At 42.4% G+C, this 25,480-nt stretch overlaps 1 protein-coding gene across 5 annotated transcripts in view; it reads right to left on the reverse strand.

Moving 5' to 3' along the window:
* The window catches only part of RALGAPB (Ral GTPase activating protein non-catalytic subunit beta), a 112,242-nt gene that overhangs the window by 22,107 nt on the left and 64,655 nt on the right, over window positions 1–25,480 (reverse strand). For 4 of the 5 annotated variants that reach the window (XR_013347745.1, XM_077831812.1, XM_077831814.1 and 1 more), the window contains 11 exons: window positions 20,509–20,623; window positions 19,567–19,717; window positions 18,576–18,640; window positions 18,242–18,374; window positions 15,507–15,640; window positions 11,669–11,851; window positions 7,042–7,193; window positions 5,485–5,672; window positions 3,434–3,540; window positions 1,587–1,739; window positions 676–885 (listed from right to left, as the gene is read on the reverse strand). Coding sequence is in view for 4 of the 5 variants with exons in the window: in XM_077831812.1 (XP_077687938.1) it covers window positions 676–885; window positions 1,587–1,739; window positions 3,434–3,540; window positions 5,485–5,672; window positions 7,042–7,193; window positions 11,669–11,851; window positions 15,507–15,640; window positions 18,242–18,374; window positions 18,576–18,640; window positions 19,567–19,717; window positions 20,509–20,623 (1,591 nt within the window). In the remaining variant the exon portion in view is untranslated. The remainder of the gene's footprint in view (window positions 1–675; window positions 886–1,586; window positions 1,740–3,433; window positions 3,541–5,484; window positions 5,673–7,041; window positions 7,194–11,668; window positions 11,852–15,506; window positions 15,641–18,241; window positions 18,375–18,575; window positions 18,641–19,566; window positions 19,718–20,508; window positions 20,624–25,480) is intronic. The other variant, XM_077831813.1, reaches the window with a different exon arrangement.

A 25,480-nucleotide genomic window follows, 5' to 3' on the forward strand; every position in this document is an offset into this window, starting at 1 on the left:
GTTTTGCAGACCATCTGGAAGGAAGAAATCACTAAGTACTTCTTGTGATTATTATTTCTGCAACAGCTCAATTCTCGGTTTGTTGACAGTCTGTACAGAGCTAGAGACAAACTCCACGGTGAGATATAGAGAGACCAAAAGCAGGAGGCAGTGTTTCCATCTGAAAATTGGATTATCTGTACTAACTCATAAAATAACTTGTACATTTAGCTAGTGTTTCCATTATATGGATCCAAAAGTGCTTTATGTAACAACTTACAAACCATATATGTATGGATAACTGGATCTGTTTAACAGAATACTGCAATCCTAAAGAAATGTTTAGGGCTGAAAGCCACTATGGCATCCAACTGAAATTGTAGGAAGAATTTCAAGTACACAATATGTAATTATCCCAATTGAGGTACCTTTTGTAAAACCAGCTTAGAGCTCTTCAGTCAAAGCTTGAAGCATTAGACCGCTATACCCCTGGCTTCCAGAACTCCTGAGACGTTCAGGGGTTCATTTCCCTACATCGTAGCAGACCACAGCTATCATAACAGTGACTAGCTCCAGCAGTATATTTACACAAGAGAAAACTCCATTAGCAAAGATGCTAAATGACACTGTTTTGTCCTACAGGGTATTGGGGTGTTTGAGATTATTTGTGAAATAGGAAGGGAGATATCAAGTCACCTTCAGTGCCTCTAATGACAGAAATCCAAAATGCGAGAGGAAGAGGCGTGCTGTCTGGAATTCCTGGGCAGGAGGCGGGGGCTTACACTCAGTGATAGGGTCAGGGAAACTCTTCTTGCGCCACTCTTCTTCACTCTGCTGATCTATAGATGTCTCATAAGTGATCTGTTGGGCCATACCATTCCTCAGCTTCTCATGCCGCTCTTCCAACTGAAACACATTATTTCACAGATATGGAATACTGATTCCAGCAACATCTCTTTCCCAGCATTTCAAAGCACCTCCCTAGCTAGTTCACAGAGGAACAAACCACAAGCTTGAACAGTTCCTGGAACACTCCCGCATGTTTATGGGAGCACAGAGTAGTGTGGTCCCACCAATGTGGAGGAGGGCCAGTGGATGTGACATGAAACTCCCCAATCAGTATCATATTTGTTTAGGACAACTGTGGCAAACGACATATCCAATATTTGTCCTTCAAATGAGCTGGAAGGATAGCACATTTTTCACTCTAATCTAATAATGCCACATTTACAAGAGCTCTCACAAGACAGAAGAAGAGGTGCTAACCTCTGTCTCTGGAGCAGCAGCAGGAAACAAGTCACTGCTTCAGGTCATTATAGTGTGTCAGGATTAGGGCAAAACATATTGTGTGGGGCTCCCCAATAGGCCAATAATAGGTAGAGTCATATCACAGGTCCTACCATCATCCCTAGATAGTTCCTAGACTTCACTAAGCTGCAGTGAGTTTGTCACCTCATTAACGGAAGTTGGTAACATTCTACTACAATAACTCTAAAGCTTTCCTGTTGGAAAAGGTAAGTGCCACGTAAAGGGTGTAATTTACCAAATGGACTCTGAAGCTGATAGGCAAAGAACAGAGGAAATAATCAAAGACCAAAACCTCTTACTTCTTCATTAACAATTTCATGCAAGTCTGGAATGCTCAGGTCAGCTTTCACAAAGGGGATCTTGTCCACCTCCTCAGGAAAGGGCCGGTGTCTCACACTGTATTTGATTCCAACATCATTTTTAGGAGCAGGTCGAGGTTCTGGTAAAAACATCTGTTACAATGAAGGGAACAATTTTATGTCCAATTTAAATGCTTTGTCCTGTAGCGCAATACATTTATATTATACACAAAGAAAATTATTTCTATCACAATATCACAGATTCATAACCACAGGTAACAATAGGCTTTATTTATTTATTTATTTAAGAAAGCATTCAGAAAACTAATTATTATTCACTTGTAAGGATTATAAAAGTTTTAAAGCAAAGTTTGATATTCAGTCCTACTCATTATGGTGGTTTGACTCGTGGTTACCTATGAACCCCGGTTTTCAACACAATCTCTACTTCAACACAATCTCTACGCCACCAATCCCATTCAATTACATGGAAGTTGCAAGCCTTTCTGGGGTTGCTTTAGTTTTAGGTTAAACCAATTCTAATAAATGTTTAAAGAGAGCTAAAGATTATTTCTGATTGTCTCCACCTAGGCCCTACTGAATGTATGACTAAACCAGGGAAGGGTGCTGCGTGTCAGGCTGATGATCCCAGGGCTGCACAGGAGGGATATTGCAGGTCAGGATGAACTCACTGGCTGAGGTATGCAAGAAGCTTGCATACAGCTTGTAATTACTGGTTTCAGAGTAACAGCCGTGTTAGTCTGTATTCACAAAAAGAAAAGGAGTACTTGTGGCACCTTAGAGACTAACCAATTTATTTGAGCATAAGCTTTCGTGAGCTACAGCTCACTTCATCGGATGCATACTGTGGAAACTGTGTTATTATTGTATTTTGCTCTCAGCAGTACGATCAGGTCCTCATGACCACCAGAGTTATCCAAACCCCAAAGTCTGAGTGGGAACACACTGCCACATAAGCTACGCAGGATAAGAGTCTTTGGGGTTGCCCGGAGCGCCACATTACTAGCTTGCCTTTTTTTTTTTAAATTTAGAGGTATAAAATGCTAAACAGTAAGCAGCGCTGTATCCTTGATACACTCCCACTGACACCAACAAGTATTTCACATGCCAAGAGAACCTTTCCATAGTTTCTATCAAACCTCACTATCTTGCCATACCATTAAATGTCCTAACTGAGGGACACATCTGCATAAGTGCTAGGGTAGCTTTAGAAGCATTACAAGGATTATATGCTGCCCCAAAGCTTGCTTAGCCATGGGTAGACTGCTAAGAGCAATTTAAGTTTTGCTTGGGGGGTTCCCTATATTTTTGGATTTGTAGAAGGTGACCTAAATATAAAAGGGACAGCAGAGGCTGACAGCCCCAAATTTCAACCACAGTCTGTGTCGTTGTTTCACTGTAATAAATCCATTTCCAGTCATCCCCAAAAACCAGAGAAATGTATGTCAAAACCATAATGCTGGAAAATGTTCACAAGAGCCAAGAGTCCCAGAAGCTATGGCATCACCTCCACTCAAACTATTAATGTCTGAACACTGAAGGACATATACAGTCCCTTCATGCGACACTTTCCAAACAATGCGGGGACTGTTTCCCTTACACACAAACAATTGAGAAGTAAGCATCATTTTTGTTCAACACTCACACTCTAGTATGTTAATAAATTTGTAAAGAGCGCCAGAGATGTGTATCATTACCCACAGTTAAGGGCACTGTGACTCAGCCATACATACAGTCACCAATTCTGTGGGTTATTTTGCAATTTTAGTGAAATTTCTGCTGAGCATCTGTATGTTACATATTTCCCATTGGGCTCTGACAGAGACCTTTTGATTTGCTTTCGCTCCTCTTGGCAAAAGGCAAAGTTGCTGGGCCCACGCAAGTCTTCCAGACACCCCACGGATCAGAACCGTGACAGAGGGGAAAGAGTCATCTGCAGAGTGCACAGATAAAACATATTTTAATATATTATGTAATAATTTAATGCAACTGGCAAACACTTAAGTGATCAGCACAGACAGACAAATGTATTCATACCCGTAAAAGTTTCAATATACTATATCACCATGTAAACTTGTGTGATTTTCAGGGTAACTCCTCCCATCTGACCCATAAGACAGATCCCTGAAGGGTAGCAAAAATAAAGGATGATCTTTGCTGCAACATGGAAATACTGTTCTGCTGGCCTCTCAACATTCCAAGTGGACTCATACCCTGGCTCCAGATCACCTTGGTTCGACTGCGAGAAGTGGTCAGTTTCATCACAACGCAGCGAACAGGTTGTAATGTCTGCGTGCAGAAGGCCAGAAGATCAAAAAAATCTGCTGCCTGCTCAGATGTGCAGCAAGTGGATTCATAGAGGGACGTGCATGTTTGTACGTTTACTTTGCTGTACAGGCCATGACACATCAGCAGCATCTGAGAACAACAACATGGATTTGGACCAGTCCTTGGAGGATTTTAATGCCAGTGATATTGGGACAACTTAGGACAAACACAACGTTATTCTGAGAGAGAAGAAGTGCTCACTTGAGAGAGTGTGTGTACTATTCTAGGAAAGTCAAGGAGTGTTATTGTAAACTTGCTTCGATTAGATAGATATGGGTGCAGGTGTTCATCAGTGTCCAAATGGGACAAAACTATCCGCTAGAATTTAAAGCTAGTGATGGTCAGTGAAGTTAGAGCAGTGCTGCGGGCACTTTGGGCCACAACCTGGTAACTGGACCCATGTTTCTTTTTGGCTGGCAAAAAGGATAGTCCCATTGTGGTGTACACTTTCAGCGTCCATCTGAGGATAGGGTGCTCAGCCACTCTCGCTGAGGCATGGGTGAGGCCCCTACTAAAGTCATCACTTCATACTGATGACCTTGTAATTATAGGCTAGTATCACATCTCCCATTTTGGGGAAAGATTACAGAGATTCGGAGTCTTCAGATTTCCTTGATCCTGGTCAGTCCCACATATGGGAATGAACTAGTCCATAGCCAGAAGGCCATTGACCAGTGATACAAGGACCATGCGCCCATGCTAACTGTTAGATCTGTCTGACATGCCTATTTATGAGACAGTCAACATTCTGCCAGAGTGGATGGAACCACTCTTAAGTGTCCCCCTTTTTATACAGGAATGCCCAGAGAGTGATTTGGAGCTAGTTTTTTCAGCTCTAGGGCATGCTTGCGCAGGGTACTGCAGAGCTCTTACTCGAATTCCCTTCTTGTTCAAAGTACACATGAAACTGCTCGCAGAGTTTGTAAGGAGACATGGGTTATGGCACAGATACCCTGTTGCACATCTCCTTTACAGCTAATGCCACTGGTGCAGTGGAATGGCTCACCCAGTGTCTGCTAGAAATTGGAGCTCAATTGAAGTTAAGCCCCTACAGATGAAAAGCAATGACGCAATGCAGCGGCTGGGAGTCCGTACCCACCGAAGTATTTAATAGCAACAGAGCCTTAAACTGAGCAAATCAATAACACAAATCCATGTAGTCTGACATACATTTTAAGCATTCACCCTTTAATGGAGTGGAATGTGTGACTTTTTAAAATGTACTGAAGTGTTACTGGTTTTTTTCCTTAAGCTGTATTTACAGAGCAGTCAGCTAAAAGCATGCGATCTCACAGGTTAGTGCACATTTTGTTGGAGAATTTGGCAGGGTTTATATTCATTGTAACTACAGTGACACTTTGTTGATCTTATTGTATAAATCCCTGCAATTACATGCCAGTGTTCCACACTTCAGTGGAACACCCTGTAGAACAGGTTTCCAGTGTGTGAAAGGCAAAAGAACAGCCTAACTAAAACAAAGTCATTTTGCAGATATGCTACAAAGAATTTTGATCTACAGAACCAAGAAGACATAAAATGTTTAACTTACTTTGCTCATTCCCTAAAGGCTGTTCCAACATTGCCAGGATGACACTATTATCAAGGACAAAGTAGCGGAAGCTGTGTTTGTTAATGGTAGGTAGACGGGAGTATTTAATTAAGGTGGTTTCATTCACCAGGCTGCAAGGAGAGGCAGGGCCACTGGGTGAAGGAAATGCTCCAAGTAACTGCATAATACTGCAAATCAGAGAAGAATTCAGTCAACAACACATCCTAAAAAGATGCATCTTGATCCTGTCTGAGATGGGAACTTTTAGATATGTTGTTCCCTTTGCATCCTGACATAGGAATTTGACAACTGATCAAACCAATGATCCACATAATCCAAGTCCTGTCTCAAACAGGGACCAATAATTGAAGGCTTCAGAGGACAATGCAAGAAACCCCGTGAGGAACAAATAACCTGTCCATGCGGGAAGTTACTTCTTTATCACAGGAAATCAGCAGTTTGGGAATGCTTTGAAGCATGAGAATTTCTACCCCTTTTTTATTTATTTTAAACTTTTCGTATATATCTGTGACTATTCTTATTGTCCATTGAAGTGTTTAACTCCTAATCCCTTCTTGAATCCCAAGCACTGTAGCAGCCATAGTAGGTGTGCTTGCTATCACTGCTTTAGTGTTACTTTGAACAGAAATTATTCAGCAGAGCCTTCATGAACCTAGGCCCCTAATTTGAGGAGTTCAGCCTTTGAAGTTTTCAGATTACAAACTCTTCAGGATGAGGACCAGGTCTTCATATGTGGTTGTACAGCACCTAGCATAATGGAGCCCCTGACCCAGGTTGGGGTCCGTGGGCACTACTGCGATAAAAATAATCAATAATAATGTGAAATTATGCAAGGTGGGGTTTTTTTTAATTATTATTTTACTATTTTCCCAGATATTATCTGTCTCCACCAATGGAACAGCACCATCTCAGGGTTTAATTTCTGAAGAAATTCCCTGGCCAAGAACAGTGAATGAGGGAATGATCATGTCTAGTGATGATACTACCTCTTGACAGAGCTTTTTTAAAAGGCATAATTTCTAGGGGATAGATCAGGTAGGAGATTGCTGTGGATCTACCTGAGCTCTCCCCCAGAAATTATGCCCTTTAAAAAAGCTGACCAGAAGTAAAATCACCACCAGATATGAGCATATTTAATAGTTAAATCTTTTCCCCCCTAATTAATAATTTTATTTACATAGATAAAGGGAAAGTGCCTGGACTACAGCAATATATGCATAAGTACTTTTATGCAATACCTAGTTTATCTGCAAGTTTCTGGTGAATAGTTACATTTATCTTGGTAACTATATGGAATCATTTTATAGTTCACATTAAACTGTATGACAATTTACTACAAGTGGAATAAAAGAGAAGGAAGTTACCCCCTTTTGCAAGCCACTTGTAAAGTTAGCAAGTGAAAAATATCTATCCATCCCAAGTTACCCAGTCTACCACCCATCATACCCACCCATTAAAACAGTGTTCTTCTGAATGCTAATTTCCCCAGCAGCAAAATCCTGCCAGGCAGCTGACATATTCTGATGAATACCATACCATGTTAATGTAGCTTCAGCTGCATCCTTCACCCTCATTGACGCAGGATTTGGTTCTTTATCTCCTTTGTACTTGACCTCTTGTTCACTGTTTTTGGATTTACTTCCTGAGATGCCCAATTCCACAATCTCCAACACCTCTTTTAAACAGTCCTAAAGTGGGAAAGGGACAAATTGTTTAAAGCAAAACACACAGATCTGGTCCTCCCTAAAGATTTCATGCAACAATGATGTATCATCACCATTATAGCCACAGATCAACACACCTACCTTCATATCCACCCAAGCACACCAAGAAATCTGTTATCTACAGCAAGGCACTTAGATACCACAGAATATGCTCCAAGGAGAAAGTCTGGGATACACACCTTAACACACTCTAAACCACCGTCACCCAACAAGGATACTCCAGAGAAGTAGAACACATCATATAACGGGCCACCCAAATACCCCAAGAAAACCGGCTTAAATACAGAAAAACCCAATCAACTGTACACTCCTAAGTTGTCACTTACCACACCACACTGGAAGCCATATGGGGTATCATCAAACAACTACAACCCATATTCAGCAAGGAACCCACTCTGAAAGAAATCTTTCCAAAGCCCCCTCTTCTGGCCTTCAAACAACCCCCCAACCTCTCTAAGATCATCAACAGAAGTAAACTCCCCACAGACCAGGACACACCAACTCAAAGTGGCACCAGACCGTGCCAGAAGAAGAGATGCAAAACCCGCAGATTTATCTTCACTGCTACAATGAGGAACACCCCCCACAACCCAACTTTCAAGATTCATGGATCCTACACATGCTTATCATAACACTGGATGAGTGCACTGGATGAGGTACAAAATAAGTGCTCCAGAAACAACTATGTGGGTGAAACCAGAATCGCTATACTCTCAAATGAACTCACACAGGAAAATAATGAAAGACAAAAGCACCCAATCATCTGTGGGCGAACACATTTCACAAAGCGATCACGCTATATCTGACCTATCAGTCCTCATTCTCAAAACTGTGCAATAGTTTCAAAAGATGAGTCTGGGAGCTTAAATTCATAACTCTGCTAAATACTAAGAATCACGGTCTTAATATAGACACTGGACTGATGGCTTATTACAATAATCTGTAACCCACTAACCCCACTTTTTGTCCTAGACTGCAGGTGTGTTAATGGACCACTTCACCTTGAATGATTCCTTGGAATATGTGCTAACTATTTATGCTAAACTATTTGTTCAATCTTGCATTTATCTGTGACACGCTGAGTGCCTTTCCTGGACCACAAGGAGAGCTCTGTGTAGCTCAAAAACTTGACTTTCTCGCCAACAGAAGTTGGACCAATAAACGATATCACCTCACCCACCTTGTCTTTCTAATGATGTACTGTCAATTCAAATGAAGTTCTGCCATGTGAGTTTTGCTGATCAAATATAGTTTTGAGGCTCTTGCACTGCTAGAACACTATCCCAACTACACACGTACATGGTAGAATGCAAAAATGTAGGCCCTCAAAAAAGCTTTGCCGAATTTGTACAAAAGCACATTAGAAGAGTGCTGCTAAATGTTATACATAAGTTAAAATTATACACCATCTCTTCACAGTTATATATGTGGAACGCAACAGAGAGGATGTTATTAGGAGAGTGATCCAGAAAAAGTCTTCTATAAAAATATTTAAGCAGACATGTATTAAATGCATTTCAGAGAGATTGCTTCTGATGTTTTAAGCAGAATCCCAGAGTGTTGCAGCTCTTTTCCATATTTCTACTATTTCTTCACAGTCAGCTTTTCTTCTTTAAAGTTTCTAACCCTTGCAATTGCAAAGAACCTTCATAATGTAAAATGAAACCCTCAGCTTGCTCATTCAGCCTCAATGAAAAAACTACAACTAAACAGCATCAAATCTACTGAGACACACAGGGAGTCAATTAGTGCATCCATAGCGGTGACGGAGAGAAGGTTTGCTGGTGACGGGGCCATTCTGCTGAACTTTCTTGAACTGCAGTCATGTCACATAAAAACCCAAAGAGTGAAATTTTTTTCTTTGGGAGCTGTTGCAAGGTAGGATGTAGCTCCCAGTGTTGTTGTAAAAGGGTCAAACTTGGATATTCCAGGGGAGAAGTATCGTTTACAGTAGAACCTCAGAGTTATGAACACCTTGGGAATGGAGGTTGTTTGTAACTCTACAATGTTTTCTTCAGGGTTACAAACATTTCAGTTCTTTCAAAAGTTTATTTAATACAGCTTTGAAACTTTACTATGCAGAAGGAAAATGCTGCCTTCCCTTTATTTTTTTAGTAGTTTATGTTTAATACAGTACTGTACCGTATTTGCGCTTTTTTTTTTGGGTCTCTGCTGCTGTCTGATTGTGTACTTCTGGTTCCAAACCAAGTGTGTGGCTGACTCGTCAGTTTGTAACTCGGGCGTTCCTAACTCTGAGGTTCTACGGTGTCTTATAGAGGAAAGCCATGGAATCTACACATGGTTTACTAACACACATTGAACTCCCTTCCATCTGGGGAGCTGTAGCAATTTTTTCTCCTTGTAATCCAGGAAATTCCTGATGATACACTGGTCTTCACAAGATACTGCCTACGAATAAGGTGCCAGGCCTCTAGCAGACCTAAGAGGTTAGGTGAGAGCTCTGCACTGCTGCCATCCCACGATAGTGGGCTCTAAAATATTTTTAAAGGGATTAAAGACCACCTCATGAATCCAGAATGAACCAACACTTGATGTGGAATATAAAGTGATGATATGAGTTAACTGCATATAGTCAATGTGTGATCAGTGTTGAAAACCTTCAATGTATGAAAGAACACACAAAGTCCACTGAGACCATGCTGCCAAAGACAAACAGCTCAGCCCCCGATTCACTGGGAGAAGCCATTTGATAAAAATGAAAACCTTTTAGGACTATGTCTGCTAACGGTGTATAAGTGCTACTTCAAAATACATATCTTCATGTTGCTGCCTTGAGATTGCGGAGCATTGTATGTATTTGTGCACACACCTGGCCTATCTGTGGATACAAAGGGAATAACTGTTCGTGGGTGCACATTAAAAATTGGCCCAGAATGTTCAAAATATGCAGACGCAGAGACAGTGATTTAAAACACCAAAATATAAGGAGCACTGGCACCGTAACGGGTGAGCTCCTCAGCTGAGGTAGGTCAGTACATCTCCACTGAAGTAAACAGAGTAACACCATCTGAGAACCTGCCCCTCGAAGAAAACCCTACACCTCTATTTAAACCTACTCTTGCTAACCACCACCTAAGAACATGATTCCCAAACAAAACACTGTTTACAGAACATTGCTGAAGGTGACCAAAGGAATTTTTTAAAAACTGGGTACATGTTCTCTTTTTTGCTTCTTTATGATGAGTATGGCAGGAAGTGGTGGTTTTTTCCTCCTGCTTATTTTATCTCAGAAATTTTATGGAAAGTCTGCTCTCCTTTCAGTTTTGCTGGAGAATTTGTTGTGGGTCTCAGAGCTTGTTTACTGTGAGCTCCCACATCTTATTGAAGGGTTAAGAATGCTAGATCTTTAAGAAAGGCTTCCTTTAGCTAAAATGTTAGGCACAGAAGTTAAATGGGAGTTAACAGACAAACCAAAGAGAGACAAGGTTGGTGAGGTAATATCTTTTATTGATATTACCTCATCCACCTTGCCTCTCTAATAACCTGGGACCAACATGGCTCCCACTACACTGCATAAAATAGTTTTAAGCAATCTGACTAAAAATCCCTTTCTCCTCTCAATTATTGGACCTCCATTTCATGACTCATCACATTATTATTTTACTAGTTCTCAAGTTATCAATCTTCCAGCCTCGGCAAATGAGAGTGAGTAATGAAGGATTGTGGGGCAGTGGGGAACTAGCTAGAGCCCTCACTTTTTCTTTTTGGACACTTGCGAAGATTGTTTTTAGGCACAGATTTTTGTAAAGAAAGTGAGCGGTTTGTGGGGGTTAGTCAACTTAACTCTTTTCAAACTCACTTTCTGTTGGGGAATTTCCCTGTCTTTTCAATGAGTGCCAAAAGTTTAAGTCAGTTTGTTGATAAGGCCTGACAGAGAGTAGTCCTGTTCAAACAGATCTCTGCCTTCAAGTCCCTTCTCCATGCCCTCCCCAGGTACCCTGTTTCCCCCTTATATATCTATGCCCTCTTACCTCCTGAATTTGCTTTCAGCCTTCCACAGCCCCAACCCATTCTGAGACCAGGGAACATAGCTCTATGACACCCCTTTAAGTCCCTACAATTCCAAATCCATATCCCCCCATCCTAACCCCATTTTCACAGGTCCCGTAGATGGCTCCATTTACCCCAATCCCCTATATCTTCACCACCACCAATGCATTTCACCCTGTTCTCCTACCCCTCACCCCACTCTCCATGCCTTCTCACCTCTAGCAACGCTACTTAGAGTCAGCCAGAAGTTAGTTTATGTTTGTAGGATTTCAAGCGGACTGCATTTCTTTAAACCTGGAAATATACACCTGAAAAAGTACCCAAGAACAGGTGGTTTAGGTGTGCAAGCCTTCTAACACAAAACAGCAAGAATTTAATTTACCTGTAATCTTCCCTCCATTAAACAGGAACAGCACAGATTCTCTCACCTTCTCATCCATCATGTCTGGGTGTTCAGTGAGCCAGACACAGAGGCACTGAAATGCTGCAACAATCATGGAGTGAAGATCTCTAGAGTGGAGTGGAGCTGGACGGCTGCATTGGTACACAATGTAACTGCACACTGAACTAATAGCTCGCTTGCTGTCAGTTGAATCAACAATCACCTTCACCTACGTAAAGCAAGCAGTGGAGACACTATCAGCTGAGAATTTCTTCAGGAACTCTTTCAGAGAAGACAGAACTTGTTTAGGTGCTTCTAAATGCTAAGAAATACAAAGAAACATTTCAGCGCTGCTCTCTGACATACATGAAAACACTGTAAGTAAGACAGGTTTAATATAATGCTGATATGCAATGGAACACAAAAGTTACAGTGAAGAGATCGTGCAAGAATCCTACCACAGTATGTACTGGTTTGCATCTAAAGAACAGAGGACACCAGTTGGTTTACTAGGGGACTTGCAGCAAGTTGGATTTCTGCTTAGCTTCCTTATTTTGGAACTTATGGGTTGTCAGCTCTCTCTTGCAGGTAATTGGACCTATCCACTTGTCAGAGGTCAGGGATGCCAAAACCTAGACAACTTTCTCTTTTGTGTGACTTCACAAAAAAACTTCAAATCCAGACTCCAGCGAGAAACTGCTGAATTGGAATTCATTTGCAAATTGGATACTATTAATTTAGGCTTAAATAGAGACTGGGAGTGGCTAAGTCGTTATGCAAGGTAGCCTATTTCCCCTTGCTTTTTCCTACCCCCCCCCCCCCGACGTTCTGGTTAAACTTGGATTTAAACTTGGAGAGTGGTCAGTTTGGATGAGCTATTGCCAGCAGGAGAGTGAGTTTATGTGTGTGTGTGTGTGTGTGTGTTCCCGGGGGGGGGTGGGGGGGTGAGAAAGCCTGGATCTGTGCTGGAAATGACCCACCTTGATTACCATGCACATTGTAGGGAGAGTGGTCACTTTGGATGAGCTATTACCAGCAGGGGAGTGAGTTTGTGTGTGTGTATGGGGGTGGGGGGGGGGTGAGAAAACCTGGATTTATGCTGGAAATGGCCCACCTTGATTATCATGCACATTGTAGGGAGAGTGGTCACTTTGGATAAGCTATTACCAGCAGGAGATTGAATTTGTGTGTGTGGTTTTTGGAGGGGGGTGAGAACCTGGATTTGTGCAGGAAATGACCCACCTTGATTATCATACACATTGTGAAGAGAGTGGTCACTTTGGATGGGCTATTACCAGCAGGAGAGTGAGTTTGTGTGTGGGGGGGCGGAGGGTGAGAAAACCTGGATTTGTGCTGGAAATGGCCCAACTTGATGATCACTTTAGATAAGCTATTACCAGCAGGACAGTAGGGTGGGAGGGGGTATTGTTTCATGGTCTCTGTGTGTATATAATGTCTACTGCAGTTTCCACGGTATGCATCCGATGAAGTGAGCTGTAGCTCACGAAAGCTCATGCTCAAATAAATTGGTTAGTCTCTAAGGTGCCACAAGTACTCCTTTTCTTTTTGCAAAGACAGACTAACACGGCTGTTACTCTGAAACCACTCCAACAGTGGAACTCTCTGCTCTCAGCCTTCATTTAACATTGCAGCTTTCTCCCAGGAAAAGAGGAAGCGAAAGGAAAGCAGTTGGTGGAGCAGATCCTTTCAGCAGTAATTACCTTGCTTCTTCTGCCAGGCCCCTCTCTGATTAATTAGTGGGAAACTCCCCAACATATAAATGGGAAGGAACTTCTGGCCTGAAAGGACAACCATGGAGCCAGAGCCCAAGGTCTTAGAAGCTAGTGAACAGTACCATAAACTGGGGGCAAAGGTTGGCTTGATAAAGAGTTAAAGATGAAGAACTGTCCTCCTTTCTTCCCTCCTCCCAAATTGGATTGCTCTAGCCAAATCAGCCCTCTTGGATTCCCCTGCTCCCTGTAATTTAGCCACATCTTAGAACGTGTAACAAGGCAGACCCCGGTGCCTAGAGCAAGGAGCTAGAATTCCTGTCCTCAGACAGTACTTTGCCTGCTAGTGTATATATCTACGTCATGCCTCTGGTGGTGGGGACACGGCTCTGAGCCCAGAGACAGGCAGCCTTTCCTCCACCCCAGAGCTGGATGCCACAGAGTGGGGCCACCGTTAGAAACTGTCTCAATGACAAGCAGGTTGAAGGGGGTAAGTCTGGTGCCTCCCAATTCTCCAACTATTCTGAAGGTTGTTCTCAGGCAAAATCCTCTCTAGTGATTACAAAAGACTTCCCAATGGCACTCTGCCAGTTATTCCCATGGTGAATTTAGATCCTCACAGAGGCTGGGATTTTTAATTTATTTACTGAGTACTAAACAGTTTTAGTGCTGTCCAAGAACAAGTTGGGGCAGATCCTAGCCAAAGAGCTTATTGTCATTTATTATGCAAGGACTTCATTGACATTATGTACATGGGGACGTCTCGTTGGAGGTCACTAGCTGACTACAGAAGGCGACAGCGGCACCAGAACAGTAAGGAGAATGGCTGCTCTGTGGGGAGGAGGCCTCAGGCAGTAGACAGTGCTCCACCTTCACCCAGTCCATCAAGGTCAAGAACCAGTATGCCGTACTGGTAACAGAAGGAGATGATCAGACTCATGGCTGAGGAAGAGACCCCATCTCCCCTGAAGCTAAGAGATTCAGGGCCACCACCCCTAAGAGGAGGCAACATAGGGTGCTGGTGATGGGGATCCCCCCCACCCGCCCTTCGGAAGGGGATGGAGGCATCTATCTACTGACCTGACCCGTCATCCCAGGAAGTTGCTGCCTGCCTACAGCCTGCATCCAAGACGTTACAGAAAGATTGCCAAGGCTCATCGGTCTCTTATTAGTGGGCACTAATAATAATGTCAGATGTAACACTGAGCAGATCTATAGTGACTATAGGGCTTGTGGAGGCAGAGTGAAGGAGTCACGCATGTAGGTGGTATTCTCATCCATTATCAAAGTTAAGGGTAAGGGCCCAGGCAGGGACAGATACATTCTGGAGATGAACACGTGCCTGCACAGATGGCACTGACAGGATAGCTTTGACTTCCTTGACCATGGGATGGTGCTCCAGGACGGAGGACGGCTGGGAAAGATGGGGTACACCTGCCCAAGAAGGGGAAGGGCATCTTCGCACACTGATTAGACAACCTAGTGAGGAGGGCTTTAAATTAGGTTCAAAGGGGCAAGTGACAATTGCCCAAAGGTAGGTACAAAAAAAGATGGTTTGACAGACAGCTGGAAGTTTTTTGGGGGTACTGGGAATGGTAAGTTACAATAAAAGGGGAATACAGTGGGGGGAAATCTGCTCAGGGTCTGGACTGCTGCAGGGAATGCCAAAATCCAGGCAAGTGGTTTGATCCAACTACTCAACTGGGAAGAGGGGAGGAGCAGCAAGCTCATTAGCTTCAGACTGAGGAGCAGAAATACAAGTTTCAAAAAGAAAGATACTATTTCCTTATTAAAAATATAATCTGTAGGTTTTCAGTTTACAAGAGTGACTGTTTCCTGGGCAGAATGGAAGGGGAAAAGCAAGGTGTGGCCTTTACAGAAAGAATTTTTAAATGGGCTCATTGCCCCGGTAGATTTTCCAAGGCAGTGAACTGCTCTGGAACTGGGGTGATAGCCTTTTAAACCAAGGATTTCTCATTAAAACCTGAATGTGTTATACAATTATCTAGCCCAGGAAATCATTCCAGGAATAGAAGCGAGACATGCTTCATATTTCAATCAGCAGAACCACTGTTTCTTCGTACAGGACATCTTGTGGCTAGATATAATATCTGAATTATTTAAAACCAAAACAAGTGAAACTTCAGCTCTCACCTTTGCCAATCCAGAAAGAAGCTCTAATGCAGCTAGTGAGATACTCATGTCCTGTCTCCACTGTGAGTTGAGTCTTTGTGTTACCAGGTGAATACTGCGAATCAGTAGTCCAGCTGCTGTATCTGTATTAAGAGCTAGGATATAATCCCAATACCACATCCCACAGGGAGGGAAAATAACTAAGCATTAGTAACAATAAGCAAAGCAATCCATCAGGCACAGGCCAAAGCAACCACAATAAGCACAGAAAACAAAATTACATACACCTCAGAAGCTAGCAATTTAGTGAATTTCACATGGATTAATTAATTAATTGGTTTATAACTCCAGCATGTTATATATCTAAAATCAGACTAGCCTCTACTCTCAAAGCAGACTCTCTGTATGCATATTTTATTGGATTTGCCAGTGGAATGTCGTTAGACTAATTCATCTGAAAACACATTTTAGGTGGCCGCTGCATGCTGCATAGTACTAGCTAATGCGTTTAACACTGTGGAACAGTGGAACGGCTAACAGCAGATTTACTTTATACAGACACTTTTCGCTATAGCGTTTAGGTTTCTGTAAGAGATCATAGTTTGAGTACCCATAACTTCAACTCATTCAGACATTAATGTGATGTACAAATATTATACAGCGTTCGACTTAAAATACATACGCTGAAAATTGCTACAGCATTTCATGGAGATTAGCTCCAGGCACGGAGAGAATTAACCCTGGAAAAAAAAGATGCAACGGCACTGCAATTCTTTCCAGACATTTGATTTTCCTGCACCCCAGGCTTGAAATTAAATGGCATGTTTTCAGTATCTGCCGTCTTTATAATTTCATATTTGAGGGTCATTTATGTTGAATTTTTTAAATCTGGAGATGGCGGGGGGGAACTGATTTCAGAAATGGACTGGAGAAAGGGACTGGAGCACCCACAGAAAAAAAAGTTAGTGGATGCTTAGCACTCACCGGCAGCCAACTCCCCGCTTCTTCCCCCTCCGCGCCTCCCGTCCATCGGCAGCCACCGATCAACTCCTCCCCCTCTCTCACAGTGCCCCCCCCCCCGACACCGTGATCAGCTGTTCCACAGTGTGCAGGAGGTGCCGAGGGGGGGGGGGGAGAGGGAGGAGTGGGAATGGGGCGTGCTCAGGGGAGGGGGCAGAACTGGGCAGGAAGAGGCGGGGTGGGGGTGGAGCAGTGGCAGGAAGAGGCAGGGCAGGGGTTAGGGCTTGGGAGAGGGATGCGATGGGGGTAGGGGCGGGGCCTGGGGCAGAGCGGGGTTTGAGCATCCCTGGGGCCCAGAGGAAGCAGGTGCCTGTGACTAAGAGGGACAGGAGAATTATGATGGAAAAAAAGGAATCTTCATTAAGAATATGTATCACACATTTTAAAAAACCACAGTAATTCTTAGTAAGACACTCTGGAACACTAGTAACAGAACTCAAGTATCAGCTATAGTTAAAATTTGAAAACGGACCATCCTGATTCTTTTGAACTTTCCTTATGAGGCTCCAGATGAAAATAAAAAAACTGCTTTTATGAACTTCCCAAATTATGTTTCTATTTTGAACACTATACTTTGTCTGTATAGGGTACAAGAACCCAATAAAATGAATGCTAATAGTGCTAAAACGTCTTTGGCCAAAACATAATGGAAGTCAGTCTTTAGACTGTATCATAGTTACAGAATTCAGCAACTGATTCATAGAAAAAAGGTCACTATGAACCCTACAAACAGATACTTTGCATAAGACATGCCAAAAGCACTTGTCTCAGTGCAAACTCATACCAATTAAAACATGCATATTAAAAACAAACCCGTGTGCTGAAAAAGCAGCATTCAGATACCAATTAAGCCATTTCCAGACAAACTGAAATCTTGCACAGATACAATTCAACAGCTGACATGAAACTTAGAGCATACATTGATTTCCCCTGCCATTGAAGTCAATGGCAAAACTCATCTTCAGTGGTGTAGGACCTGGCCTCCAGAATGTACATCTTCAGTAGACACCGTACTAAGGTGGTCTGTTCTCAGATATATCTGGTTAACATTAGTGATTTAATGAAAGACCGACAAATGGGAATCCATGCTTTCACTCAACTCAGCTGGATCACTGCATACACAGATTTAGTACAGGGTGGATTTTATTATAAGGTCAAACAAACTCCAAACTACATCAAATTAAAGCAAATCAAAATTTTAACATATTATATCAAGTGGTCTGTGTAGCTGATGTCCTGTTTTATAGGAACATAATTAATTTTCAAACCAGAATCCTTTTAACTATGATTTAAGAAGGGCAGATCATCAACTTGCGTAAATTGTCACATCTACACCAAAATCAATGGAACTATGACAATTTACACTACCTGAGGATCTGCCCCAGTATCAGCTGCAAATCGTAAGAGGATCGAAAACATACATTACAAAGATAAGCAATTTATTAACTTTTCCCATTTTTCATAAGCTTTCAAGCTCATTTTACTATTATAAGATTATTAACAAAACACTTATAACAGGACTGAAAGCTAATAGATAAATACATATAGGAGCAAAATTTAGCAGTTAACACCAGATCCAAAGGGCTACCCACCATATCCATCACCTCTGGTTGAAAATATCCATGAAGGTTCATATATCTAAAGATCTCATTAAGTCAAACACAACCTGGAAAGGAGTTTTGTAAAATTGGGATATTATGGCAATTAAAAAAAAAAAAAAAAGTTTAACTCCTTACCATAATCTCTTAGAAGTGCTTGTGCTGGTCTCTCACTATCTGGAGTTGTGGGTTCTGTGCTTCCTCCGCTTGCTGTACTAATGCCACTGTTAGTGCGACGGTGGTTTTTCAAAAGGTTATTTTCGCCACCATTCTGTAGATTGAAATCAGTATGAATGAGGGAGAAGACTGTATAGGTTAGTGTTCTGCATAATTGAAAACACTCTTAGAAGATGTACTGAGAAGAATAAAAAGGCGAAACCTAATGGAATCAGCTTAGATATCTTGGAAAAGTATGTATAATACAGTAATTACAATACACTAAAACAGTTCAGCTTTAACACAAAAAACTCACCGTTTCCATCTGACAGCCAATGGCTTCTAAAAGTGCTGAGTCTTGAACAATATTTAACATTGCTCCTGCAACATTAAAACACAATAAGAGGTGAACTGCTTACAGTTCAAATGTGTGAAAAACAGTGTGTGCGCTGCTAAAATCTACAAAAATGTGTCAGTGCTCACTTTTATAAAAGATCTGTTTAAGGGTTTATGATAGCCACAAGAATTTGCTTCAGACTCTGAAATTCAACACAGGGGGAGATAAACTAGCTCAGATTTTGCTGTAAATTATTTTAAATTCACTTGGATTGACAGAGAGGTTCTTTATGCTCCTCTCAACTCAGAAAGGCCTTTGTCTTTTAATAAAGCTTTTATGTTTTTAAATCTTCACTCGTTTTTAATTAAAAACTCCCTGAACTCAACTCCGAAAAAGCAGTCTACTCTGCAAGCACAGAAAGTATGGAGATTGGATTTTGTATGAGCTGCACACACTATGAAACCTTTACAAGGACAAGGCACCAGACACTGATTTAAAAGGAGCTGGCCAGGGACAGTTTTTTACTATGTGTATGTACAGCACCTAGTTCAATGGGTCCTGATCTTGACTCTGTCCTCTAAGTGCTACAACAGTCCTAGTGACAGATAAACAAAACTACATGTTCAGAAGGCCCAATGAGCTGGCTGTGCGGACACAGTATCTATGATTCCCCATCTGTAAAATGGGGATAATACTTACTAAACATCACTGGGACAATTTTAGTTGTCTATCGGAATGCTTTCACGGTGAAAAGTGCAATGTAAGTGATTTCTTAAGCAAAAGAATTTAAGGCTAGAACTTTGTCTCTTTCCGCTTGCATAGCGGCACACAATTATTTAAGTCCTACATGATCCCTGGTAGTTTGCACAGTATTCTGCTCTATGGTATTGAGAACTCAAATCCTAAAGTTCAGGATTTTTCTTATAATCCAGCATAAAAACAAATAAATAAATAAATACATTCAAATAACCTAGTATCATTTGAGTGTTGTTGGGGTCTGTTTCAGTTTGCAAAGCTCCTATTAGTATATTCACAAGCCTCAACTTCAAGGATAGGAAGGTTACTGGTTTATCATATGATGATGAGCTGTCATCATTGCTGAATTTTCCTTCCAGGACAACCTGAAGAAAGAATACATTTCCTTTAATATCAATTAGCATAGACATGGATTTGATCATCTCAGAGCACTTGCATCTGTTATTTGATTACTTTTACAGTTTAAGTAATTTAACTAATCCAAAATGAAAGTATTTGACTCTCTGCAGCATTACCAACATCTGTGATTACTATGGTATTTCCTCTGTAAGTGAAGAGCTGGATACAAGAAAGTCAGTGCTAAATGGAGCAGTTAACGAGATAGCAAAATTGGGCTTGGTATAATTGCAGCATAACAAAGAAAGCAGAGTAAGTCAAACATAACCCAATTCTCTCTTTCCTTGGAGGATGGAGGAACCTTGTGGATTTCTAAGATATTCAGACTTTGAATATCATTAAACTAAACTAGCCTGACATCACACTTGAGCACAGTAATATCCTAACCTACACATTTCTTCCCTCTCTCCACAAGTACATCCCCCATTGCCATAATTTCTTACTCTGAGGATGGAGGGACATCTCTTGGGAACCCCTATGAAGGCTGTTCTTATATTAGCCAGAAGGAATGCTGGAAAGCAAGGTGTGCCATCTTCTTTCAATTCCCCTACAGCCCCTGAAGAGCTGAGCTTGCTGGTTCAACAGCCCTAACAATCTGGAAGAAAGACCAAACCTGTACCCTTTTGTGCAGAGGACAAACCGCAGGACCACTGAGTCAGCTCTGCAACTTCACGTGTAACATGAACATGGATTATTTCTGAAAAATGTTGACAAAATATATAAAATAATCTCACAGAAAACAATCATGTTAATTCATTACCTCAGATTTTATGGTCCCAAAATGATGAGGGAGAGGCAACAATGACAGCAAAATATTGATAGAGGATCTTCTCAGCTCTGTAGGGTTTACGTAGGTTTTAAACTTTGAGAGCTCTCTGCCAATAAGAAAAAGCATTAGAAAGGTAATCAACTTTTCACAGGAGTTTGGAATTAAATTTAATTCCATACTGATTAAATTTAGAGGCACAAAAACCCTAACAAAGAGCACACAGTATAATATGGTAGCTGTTTCACTTTGGGCTTAGAAGCCTTACTTTGTGTTATCAATTATCGGACTTTGAATTCATGTATGTCATGAGTGATTTTCTTTTTAACAGAAAGGAGTATCTGGAGCTCTGGCTTCAGCATAACAACCTAGGACTTTAGATTCTTCATTTTAGAGCTAGGCTTTAAGAATTCAAGCTTTAGAGACAGAAAGACCCTCCAGGCAAATCCTCCAACTGCAACATGAAACAGTCCAACAGCTTGATATACAATGCAGTAATCAGCTAATAAGATCCACAGAACCATGGTAAGTGTCACGATTTCATTTTCAGTGAGTTCAAATGAAGCTTATCTACCCCAAACAAGAACACACATGCTTCCATGACTGGTTTTTAAAATGCAGTTTGAAACCCATCTATTAAGCCCTTCCAGTCTCACCACCATTTCACACCTACTATTTTCAATAGCATGTCATCTCATACTAGTCCAACAGAATGTTTTACCAGGACTAAGAGGACTAAGTATTTTATGAGGTGCCCACCCAGCAGCTGAGTGTACACTTTTTGGTACTGAAGAGCTAGACAAGGAATACAGCAGCAAATATTTCCCTCTAAACCATTCACACACTATATTTTAAACTAAGGTAACCAGTTGTGCATAGGCATACAATCACACACACAACGAGTTAGCTATATAAGGTATGGCATCTGTTGCCTAAGACCTAGAAACAGGATCTCCTTTTATGAGGGCAAGACAAATTGCCTCTTCAATCAAACTGAAGGAAAAAAGAAGCATGTGACAGTTTTAATCTGTACTTTCCTTGTTGAGCCAGAACAAGGTTCTTTAGCCTCCACTCTAATCTAATCTAACATTCAAACCCAATGTGATTGTGCATACAATCGAAAAATAGGGGCATTTGACATTTAACCTCTTACACTGAACTGCCCAGAAGGAATAAACACACTTCTGTGAGTAAATACGCAGATATACACTATATTTCAAATATAGAGATTTGGTTAAAAGCAGTTTAAGCCCTTTGGCAAAGTCAAAGACATGCTAAAAACTGGACCCAAACAAGGGAGCCCATGATTGAGAATGTGCACTTAGCTTTTTTTTTTTTTTTTTTTTGGGGGGGGGGGGGCGGAGGGGGGGATAATTGTGCTTCTGAATGGTAGTTTAGGAGCAATATGTACAGCAGGGAAATTCACCCCATTTTCCATTAAATGCCACTTCCTTTTTAGCAAAAAGGTGCTCCCTTTATCCTGTGCCACTTACTCTCATAGAATCATAGAAGATTAGGGTTGGAAAAGACCTCAGGAGGTCATCTAGTCCAACCCCCTCCTCAAAGCAGGACCAACACCAACTAAATCATCCCAGCCAGGGCTTTGTCAAGCCAGGCTTTAAAAAGCTCTAAGGATGGAGATTCCACCACCTCCCTAGGTAATCCATTCCACTGCTTCACCACCCTCCTAGTGAACTAGTTTTTCCCTAATATCCAACCTAGACCTCCTCCACTGCAATTTGAGACCATTGCTCTTTGTTCTGTCATCTGCAACCATTAAGAACAGCCGAGCTCCATCCTCTCTGGAACCCCCCTTCAGGTAGTTGAAGGACGCTATCAAATCCCCCCTCACTTTTCTCTTCTGCAGACTGAATAAGCCCAGGTCCCTCAGCCTCTCCTCATAAGTCATGTGCCCCAACTTCATCTGATTTCTTTTTGCCCAATCCTCCAATTTGTTTAGGTCACTCTGGACCCTATCCCTACCCTCCAATGCATCTACTTCTCCCCCCAGCTTAGTGTCATCCATGAACTTGCTAAGGATGCAATCCATCCCATCATCCAAATCATTAATGAAGATGTTGAACAAAACCCGCCCCAGGACCGAACCCTGGGGCACTCCGCTTGATACCGGCTGCCAACTAGACATCGAGCCGTTGATCACTACTCATTTGAGCCTGAAAATCTAGCCAGCTTTCTATCCACCTTATAGTCCATTCATCCAAACCATACTTCAACTTGTTGGCAAGAATACTGTGGGAGACCATATCAAAAAGCTTTGCTAACGTCGAGGTATATCACGTCCACAGCTTTCTCCATATCCACAGAGCCAGTTATCTCATCATAGAAGTCAATCAGGTTGGTCAGGCATGACTTGCCCTTGGTGAATTAATGTTGACTGTTCCTGATCCCCTTCCTCTCCTCCAATTGCTTCAAAATGGATTCCTTGAGGACCTGCTCCTTGATTTTTCCAGGGACTGAGGTGAGGCTGTAGTTCCTCGAATTCTCCTCCTTCCCTTTTTTAAAGATGGGCACTATTTTTGCCTTTTTCCAATCATCCAGGACCTTCCCCGATCGCCACAAATTTTCAAAGATAACGGCCAATGGCTTTGCAATCACATCAGCCAACTCCCTCAGCACCCTCAGATGCATTGCATCTGGTCCCATGGACTTGTGCATGTCCAGCTTTTCTAAATAGTCTTTAACCTGTCCTTTCACCACTGAGGGCTGCTCACCTCCTCTCCATACTGTGCTGCCCAGTACAGGAGTCTGGGAGCTGACCTTGTCTGTGAAGACAGAGGCAAAAAAAGCATGGAGTACTTCAACTTTTTCCACATCATCTGTCAGTAGGTTGCCATTCAGTAAGTGTCCCACACTTTCCCTGACCTTCTTGTTGTGAACATACCTGTAGAAACCCTTCTTGTTACCATTCACATGCCTTGCTAGCTGCAACTCTAATTGTGCTTTGGCCTTCTTGATTACACCCTGCAAACATGTCAAACATGAGGTGGACTTTGTCATAGGTCCAGTGTTTTCTCTCTAGCTTCATAATGAAGTGTTCAGCCAAACCCTGGCAGGTGTTAAGTTTCTGGTTTGTCAAGAGCTTGTACCTCAGCCATACCATGTATGACTGCTACACTGAAAGGCCTCTGCTAGCATAAGGTACCGGTGACATTGTCAGTAGTTGTTAGCCTAGGAAGACTATGCATGATGTGCATTATCTTGCTTTTCATCTGGCACATCTCTCTTGTTCTGTCAGATTCTAACATTAATTGTGGTACCACGGAGAACTCATACTTTCCCAAAGTCTCACACTGAGATCTGGACACGACCAGGAGACTAGCAAAAGAATGACCTGTCTGCGGTTAGCTCTGTAATAGTTCCTGCCACCTTCACTCTGACTTTATTCTTTGCATTCAAGCACAACTTTAGTCTGCTTTTCTTTATTGGAGCTCATGATAATTCTTTGGGTTTTGAAGGCTTCACACAAGTATCCATTCAACTGACATCTTTAGCTATCCCATCACTGAAGACTGCTTTCAATCAAAATATTAATGAGCTCCTCTGTCATATGTGAATGGGTTGCCAGTCCAAACAAGCTCAACCTGTAGCTTTAAAATTGCCCTTTTTTGGCATTTAACAGCACCTAAAGAGTCTAGCTGGTGCTTGGTTATTTCTGGGGAAGACACCCCTCAACCCCAGATTTTGAGCGAAACAGTAAGTGATGTAGTTCTAAGGTTGCCAGGAAAAACTGGGAAAGGGCATTTGGAAGCTGTGTTATGCCCACAAAACCCCTTCCTCCTCCCACCACAAACAAACCAAAAACTTTTAATGCTCTCTTTCCATGTTTTAGGGCTTCGTCTGAACCAAGCACACAGAAGGGTGTTAGTGATCTTTTAACAACCCAATTTCCTTTTCAAAATTCCTCCCATGTGTCAGGGTCAGACTTTTCTATACCTCTTATTTCAGCAAGGTCCCAGGCAACCAGTGCAGAATAGTTGGCAAAAAAGTATTTCAAAGTCTTCCAGTGCTGCAAGGTGCAAATTCCAATTAGCAGTCCTGACAGATCAAATAAAGGGCAGCAAAGACTCAATCATGTTCATATATCGCTGCACTATCTCAAAAGTTGGCTGATTCGCTGATTCAACCTCACTGAATTTCTTGATCCATTCTGCAGTACTGCAGCTCCCCATCGTGTGGCAGTAGGTCACAGAGAGCTGAATATACATTGGATGCATGGAACTGGTCTTGCAAGTCCTGTGCCCCTTGGAAAAGAACTTCAAACACATCCATCTGTTTTTCAAAGAAGACATCTAGGTATCATTTTTAAAAGGGCAACAAGTGTTCGGGTGTGTGCTTCTATACAACAGAAGGAGCACGTGTTTTTTTGAAATGCATGCCCTAGGACCTAATACAAGGCGAGTCTTGCCCACAGCTGGCAGTTGTCCCAGAATCTTCAAACTTTTTCTTGATGCACGCTCTCCCTCCAACCTCACCAAATTCAGTTTATGAGCGCACTTCTTATACTATGTAAGGTGCCACCGAGCATTGAGTTTAACCAACTCCCCTACCGTGGTATTTTCCAAAGATTCAGCTACTAGTCCAGAGGTGGGCAAACGACAGCCCACGGGCCACATCCAGCCCATGAGGTGGTCCTGCCCAGCCCTTGAACTCCCAGCTGGAGAGGCTAGCCCCCGGCCCCTCCCCCGCAGCCTCAGCTCGCCATGCTGCCAGCACTCTGGGCGGCAGGGCTGTGAGCTCCTGCTGGGCAGCGTGGCAGGCTCTAGCCGGGCGGTGCGGCTGCCAAACATGCTGCTCTGAGTGGCATGGTAAGGGGGCGGGGAGGTTGGATAAGGAGCAGGGGGTCCCGGGGGGGGGGGGGGGGGGGAGAGAGGTTCTGAGGGGGCAGATGGGGGCAGGGACCAGGCTGTTTGGGGAGGCAGGGACCAGGCTGTTTGGGGAGGCACAG

Source organism: Eretmochelys imbricata, chromosome 13 (assembly GCF_965152235.1).
Source record: "Eretmochelys imbricata isolate rEreImb1 chromosome 13, rEreImb1.hap1, whole genome shotgun sequence".
Taxonomy (NCBI): Eukaryota; Metazoa; Chordata; order Testudines; family Cheloniidae; genus Eretmochelys; species Eretmochelys imbricata.